The following is a 7,853-nucleotide window of genomic DNA, read 5'->3' on the forward strand; positions in this document are numbered from 1 at the left end:
TAATTATTAAAATTTTTTTTTATAATTTATGATGTTTGAAAATGTAATTTAATATTTTAATTTTATGTATAATTATACATATAATTATTTGTATATTATTATTTTACAGCCTCAACACACAACTGGAAAGTCTAAAGAGAAACTTTCAGAAGCTTTGAAGTCTTGTAATGAGATTTTAAAAGAATTATTTTCGAAAAAACATTCGGTAATTAAATATAAATCTTATACAAACAAGAAATAATACTTAATTATTATAATTTTTATCTTAATTATATATAGGGATATGCATGGCCCTTCTATAAGCCAGTTGATGCTGAACTCTTAGGTCTTCACGATTATCATGACATTATAAAAAAACCAATGGATCTTGGTACTGTAAAGGTAGTGATTTTTAAATTAATATTACATTATATGATTTTAAAAAATTATATTATTAAAAATTATTTAATTAATATAATTCTTCTTTTGCAGACAAAAATGGATAATCGTGAATATAAAACAGCACAAGAATTTGCTAGTGATGTGCGACTCATATTTACTAATTGTTATAAATATAATCCTCCAGATCACGATGTTGTAGCAATGGCTAGAAAACTCCAAGATGTGTTTGAAATGAGGTTTGTTTTTTTATAAATATTAAAACTATAATTTTTATTTATTCTTATCATCTCATCATTTTGATTAAATACAATTTTTAAATTAGGTACGCAAAAATCCCGGATGAACCAATGGGAAGTATAGTAGTGAAAGGTAGCAGTAGTAGTGCCAGTAGTTCCGGATCCGAAAGTTCTTCTGAAAGTGATGATTCAGACGAAGAACGTACTCAAAAATTAGTTGCTTTACAGCAGGAGGTACATTGTAACCTTTTTCTTCTATACTGATATAATTTTTTTATGAATGTAACATAAAGAAAAATAATCTACCTTATAGCTGAAAGCTATGCAAGAACAAATGAGAAAATTAGTAGAAGAAAGTGGTAAAAAGAAGAGTAAAAAGAAGAAACCGGATAAGACAAAATCAAGGCCAATGGGCAATAAGAGTAGTAGTCTTGTTGCCAGTCATACTGGTGCCATGAAAGAACTAATGAAACCAAGTGGTGGAATTCCAAGTGTCTCTGATAGTGTTGGTGCTAGTATAGCCAGTGTTGCAATGGGAGGTGATTTAAAAATGCCAGGTGGTATGGGTGGTGATCTTCATCATCCAGCAATAGCAGTAGGACCTAATAAAACTCATGCAACAGGAAGCATGAGTCATCATTTGCCAACAGCAGCAAATGCTAAGACAAAAGGAGGAAAAGGACGAGGACCTGGGAAAGCTGCAACAACAAATACTACAAATAAAAGGCCAAAAGCAAATAGTAGATCAGCTGGAACTAAAAAGAAGAATGCTAGTAGTCAACCACCACCAATTACGTTTGATTCTGAAGATGAGGATAATGCTAAACCAATGTCTTATGATGAAAAGAGGCAACTTAGTTTGGATATTAATAAATTACCTGGTAATTAATAATAATTAATAATATAAGAAAATTCATATTTTATACACAAATATTTTCTCATAATAGATTTTTTTTTTTTTTTTATTATTATAGGAGATAAATTAGGACGAGTTGTGCATATAATACAATCTCGAGAGCCTTCATTGAGGGATTCCAATCCAGATGAAATTGAAATTGATTTTGAAACATTAAAACCATCCACATTGAGGGAATTGGAAAGTTATGTCGCTTCATGTCTTAGAAAAAAGCCACGTAAGTTTTGTTTTAAATTTTATTATTATTTCATAATTAAATTCTTATTCTTTACAAAAATTTTAAAATATATTAAGTAATTTGAATAAAAATTAATAGAAATGTAAATTTAACTTAAATTTAATAATAATTTAATAATAAAAAACTTATAGTTAATAGAATCTATAGACATATTTATAGATATTAATATCTTATTAAGGTTTTAAAAATATTTGATTATAATAACATTTAATGCAAATGAAAATAATATTTCTTAAATATAATGTCTCTATAATTTCTATTTAAATTATTACTATTATTAAAAATATTTATAACGATAAATATTTATTTACATATATTTTTTACATATTCGATATTTCCTTATTTTTTATAGATAAAAAAGTTAGTGGTAAATCTAAAGATGAACAAATGGCAGAGAAAAAACAAGAACTCGAGAAGAGGTTACAAGATGTTACAGGGCAATTAGGCAATGTTAAGAAAACCGCTAAAAAAGGTTGGTATTTTGATTTTCTTATATTGCATTTTTATTCGTTGTAAATATAAATAATATTATAATTGAATGTGATTATAAATTTATTTTTTAAAATTATTTTCAAATTTGTTTTACAGAAGACAGTAGTAAATCAGTCGATGTAGTTGGGACAGGAGGAGCTAGTGGGCCTTCACGATTGTCAGCGTCAAGCAGTAGTAGCAGTGATAGTGATTCCAGCAGTAGTTCACTTTCTTCGAGCTCCAGTGATTCAAGCGACAGTGAAGCAGGTTAGATATAAACCTCATGTAACTGTTGCTATTATTAGACCCTTACTTGGGAACAATAAACTACTTATAAATGAGTAGTTTTCATTGAAAATATATAAACTAATTTTTCTGTGAGATTTGAAATTATAGGATTATTTGCGATTGTTTATTTGGGGAATGAAAATTTTTAGTCCAAATATTTCATAACATTCATTATAGTAATTTATTTGATAGAGCACAGATTTCTATTCACATTTATGCTCAGAGATATTACAAAGACAATATACTTATAAATTTTTAGCAAGCACTTAATATTCCATATTTTTTGTTCCTTTAATATCTTAATTTCTTGTTTTATTATAACAAGATAAACTGTATTTCTATTGTATATATATATAAACTTGTATATTTCTTCATTTCTAAAATAAGAATATTTGTTTAAATGAGTGAAAAAAATTTATAATTTTAAATGAAATATAAAAATCATAGACGTGAATCTCTTGATTATTTCAAATAAAATTATTCACCATTTCATGTGGGTATTTGCTATATGTTAATAAAAAATATATTAATTTTTTCTTTTTGTTCATTTTTATAGAGAAAAATGTTATTATTTCTGCATGTTTTTTTTTTTTTTTTTTTTGTGTATATTTTTTTGGTTCCTAAAAAATTTTTTTTTTTTTTTTTTAATAAAAAAGGTTTTTTTTAAAATTTTGAAAAAAAAAAAAAAAAAAAAAAAAATTAATTTTTTTTTTTTTAAAAAAAAAAAAATTAATTTTTTTTTTTTTAAAAAAAAAAAAATTAATTTTTTTTTTTTTAAAAAAAAAAAAATTAATTTTTTTTTTTTTAAAAAAAAAAAAATTAATTTTTTTTTTTTTTTTTTTTTTTTAAAAAAAAATTTTTTTTTTTTTGCATGTTTTTTTTTTTTTTTTTTTTGTGTATATCTTTTTGGTTCCTATAAAATTATTTTATCTTTCATTTTAATATCAATGGTATTTTCTAAATGTATGCAAATATATATAAAAAGAATTTGAGTGCAACATTCTATATTTATATAGATATAATATATTAGATATTTTATTTTAAAAGATATGTGATTAAATAAAAAACATAATGTTAGTGCAGTGTTTTTTAATTATTAATTATCAATTTCATATAAAAAAAGAAAAGAATGTTTAAAAAAAATTACAAATAATAAAATTATTTTTTCACATGAAAAAATGAAAATAGCATTTAATACCCTATGATTTGGTGATAACTAAGAATTTTTTAAAAATGAAATGAACTCTGTGCCTAACTAATTTCGTATTGGCAAATGAAACAATCGAATATGCTGGTGCAACATTATTGATGCAATATGTATAATGATAAAGTTGCAAAATAGATATAAAAAGATTTTTTAAACGGGGGTTTAATTGCACAAATGCATCGCAAATATCTTCTTAAGCTGCTAAATCTTGCTTATTAATTGTATTTATTAGGACGGCGTTATCGTATAGCTTAAGTGCTGCGTTATATTAATGCAAGTACGAATTTCGTGTCAAGTTTCATTATAAATAAATTTAAACATATTTATTATTATTATGAAACTAATAATGAAAACATAATTATAAATTTATTTATATTTATTTACAATTTTTGAAACAAATATATTTTTAAAAAAATTTTTGGATATTAAATTTGAAACTTGACATAATTAAAAATTTTTTATTTAATTTACAAGACAATATGCAATGGTAAAAAAAAGGTGAGCTAGTGGAGTGCAGACTGTGTTTAGAGGATACCATATGCCATGCCAGCTTGTTTCACAAATTATATTATTGATTAAAGATGATTACTTATATTTTCTCTTGCCCTGTCGGTGTTGACAATACATTCTGTTGCTCGAAAGTCAAGTATAGTTTGCTATTCAAGGTCACTGAATTTTTCACTGCAGTCTCGAGTTTAAATATATAAGGATATGCGTATTTTGATACTTGGATCAGAAATTTGGAATGGTAAGGTTATTCGGTTAGAATTTGAGAAAATTATATTAAAACATATAAAGAATACAATAATATATAGCAGGGACTGTAGTGTCAAATGTTAGTACCTTGGAGTATACATTGTAGCTTCTCCTGACAATTATATTGCCCTACATAACCCAAGCAACATCATGCAATATATTAACTCTTGCAAATTTAATATTTATTTACATTAATTGATAAGCAGAGCATTACTTGTATCACTGTGTTTTTTAAATCATTAAGTTTGTTTCCTCGCATTGATTCATTCATATCGTATCATTTCTCAGATGATAGTATAATGATATTTAAGAAGCGTCATTATTACATTAAGTGTAAATATGCACTTATGAGTGACGTGAGAACTGTGTTTAGGCTTCTGAACACTATAATTATTTCCACAGTTTAACTGTGCGAACTTAATAAGTCAATATTTAAGAGAAACAAATTAGGCAATATATTATGATACACACGGGAAACAAATGCAGACAATGTGTATTGGTGGCTGGATTTGCAAATTCTAAGGTTACTATAATTCACAGCTTTCGCGTCAAATAATGATTTTAATTAAATACACTCTCGTGTTAATGTCGCCTCCGCAAACAGTATCAGAATTATACATATTTCTTAAGAAATTCTTATCTAATGTTATCTCATATAAAACTGATTCCATTTCTTAAGTAGGTTTATTTCGATAAAGCCAAAGAAGTGGTGCTTCCCTTTAAAAAGTCAATTAATAAGATTTATCACCTCATAAATATGCTTTGGTATAATAGTATTATTTAGATAAAATGATGAGATTAAAATAAAATTTTAATTCTTCCTTTAAATACATCAATTCAAGTAGAAGATAATTTGAAAAAAAAAATAGTAAAGTGTGCGGAGAATATGATATGTGATACAATCAACAATTTCCATTTATTTTTTGTAAGATTAATGACTTTGAGCATACAAGGTTTATGTTAACATATCAGAAAACGGCAAGGGGAGTGTACAAATTATAATAACACAGACAAAAAAGGTAGATATATTGTTTGTATTAAATGGAGGGAACTCTGAAGATAATTATAGAAGAATTAAGAACGAGAGCAGGTAGAAGAAGTGGCACCCTAGCCTCCAAACACATTGTTTGCACTCCGCTAAGCTTTGCTAATCGTCGTTTCATTTTTCTATTTACCACTAGTTCTTCATTGATAGCCATTGTCAGTTTTTCATTTTTAAAGTTACTTGAATTAAAATTTAGTGCAGTTTCGTTTTACAATACAAATCAGTATCATTATATTAAACGATTATTTCTATGTAGATTGGTGTGGTTTTACATACCTTGCTAAATACAACAATCCTATTTAAAGATAAATTTTTTCTTTCAATGATAAATTTCCTAAATTTACATAATGTATATTACTGATTCAGAGGATTCATATTGTAAAAATTTCAAATAATATTAATTTTAACCCGTCCTATTAAAAAACATTTTTAGAAAATCTTTTATACGAGTTCGAATGAAGTTAATTTTAGTGATATTTTGTTTTTATATCTCTATGTATAAATGTCTGCTCCATGATAGCGTTTTTTGTTGAAATATCATGTAAATTTAGTTCTTATATATATAGTAAAATATATACATGAAGAGTTATGGACATAACTGATAATATAAGATTTTAAGATGCTTTTTTAGAAGCATTACATGCTTCAAAATGTTGCATAACATTTAAAAAGTGATCAAATTCGCACTAAGTACAATTTAATGTTATCATTAATCGTACAGTCAGCAATGTACTTACTGTTCCAGCAAAAAAAAAACAAAATAGAGAAATCAATTATTGATTATTATTAAATTTGATTATTATTTAATTTCATGAAAAAATATTACAACTGATCGGAAAATTGTTTATGGTTTCTAAAAAAAAAATTAAATATTAAATTAAAAAAAAAAATGTTGATTAAAAAAATGATCTTATGTTTCTGAAAATATTAAAAGTAAATAGAAAAATTCCAAATAATTAGTTAGAATATGAGAAATTAATGGCGTGTGCTGAATTAGATAGAAACTATGCATCTATTACAATACAATCATCATTAGCTTGTAACACGAAATATAGGGCATTTTATAATAATATTGATATCGCCTTCCAAAATTTTTGTAGCATTTATTCAATGAGAGCACGCGTCAAAATTTTTTCGCATCTTTAGCCAGACTGGAACGTCATTCTTCCTTCAAGATCGTTATACGCAAAAGCAGATTTAACGAATTATTACAATTTGAGATGCTCTTTTATTTAAAACAACTACTAATTATTTTTGTTCTCAACAATTACTTATGCGTTCTATCTGTTTTGTGCGTATTACGAATTGAATAGCAACAATAACACAAGCATACGCGTTTTGTACATAGTAAAAACTAATATATCATAAAATATTAATAATAGTTGTAAGTTAAAAGAAAAAAAATGCGATACACAGGAGACTTTTTTAAATGCATACACAAAGATAGTAGATGAATGAAAAAGATAAAAAAAACTGGTTCTTCGAATTGTCGTTTAGAGTCGGGGTTGGCTCATTTGGTGGTCCAGTTAAACTATATTATATAAATTAAGATATGCTGGAACTTCTACTTGATGTTTCTTGACTCTTCATTTCCTCCTGCAATTTTTTCGTCTATTTTGTACATTTTGCGAGTTATAATTTACTATTGATCATTCCATCGACAAATATGATTTATTTATGAGCATGAATCAGATTGAATAGTATAGAATTGCTATTTGTAACTTATATAATTAATATATCAGACAAACATCGAGCAGAAGTATCTTGCCACCGATCTCAATATTGTGCTAACTACGACTTGAAATTACATTTGAAACTGCTTGTATGAGTGTGATACTTTTGTATCATTCATGTTTAAGTTGAGTCCGTATTGTACCATTTACGTGACTTTTATTTACATTAATTCTATTGCATTACATTAATTATATTATATTACAATATACTATACGAGAATTAAAAAATACAAGGCAGTTTGTTGTTTTTGTAGTCAGCATTTTGTAATAATCATTTTCGTCACTGTCATTATTATTATTGTAATAATTATTATTATTATTTTATTATTTTATTATTATTTTATTATTATTTTTATTTTTATTTTTATTATTATTACTACTACACTACTACTATTACTACTACTACTACTGCTACTGCTACTGCTACTGCTACTACTACTACTAATACTACTACTACTACTACTATTACTATTACTACTACTACTACTACTACTACTACTGCTACTGCTACTGCTACTGTTACTACTACTACTACTACTACTACTACTACTACTACTACTACTATTATTATTATTATTATTA

General features: G+C 25.4%; 1 protein-coding gene across 4 annotated transcripts in view; it reads left to right on the top strand.

Annotated features, from left to right (window-relative positions):
- LOC102678620 (bromodomain-containing protein 2-like) overlaps positions 1-7,853 on the top strand; it is a 21,286-nt gene that overhangs the window by 7,403 nt on the left and 6,030 nt on the right. For all 4 annotated transcript variants that reach the window (XM_031508709.1, XM_006612027.1, XM_006612028.1 and 1 more), the window contains 8 exons: positions 110-205; positions 280-381; positions 472-617; positions 704-851; positions 931-1,498; positions 1,592-1,750; positions 2,124-2,243; positions 2,360-2,509. In XM_031508709.1, the coding sequence (XP_031364569.1) occupies positions 110-205; positions 280-381; positions 472-617; positions 704-851; positions 931-1,498; positions 1,592-1,750; positions 2,124-2,243; positions 2,360-2,509 (1,489 nt within the window). The remainder of the gene's footprint in view (positions 1-109; positions 206-279; positions 382-471; positions 618-703; positions 852-930; positions 1,499-1,591; positions 1,751-2,123; positions 2,244-2,359; positions 2,510-7,853) is intronic.

Source organism: Apis dorsata, unplaced genomic scaffold, assembly GCF_000469605.1.
Source record: "Apis dorsata unplaced genomic scaffold, Apis dorsata 1.3 scaffold_98, whole genome shotgun sequence".
Classification (NCBI taxonomy): Eukaryota; Metazoa; Arthropoda; class Insecta; order Hymenoptera; family Apidae; genus Apis; species Apis dorsata.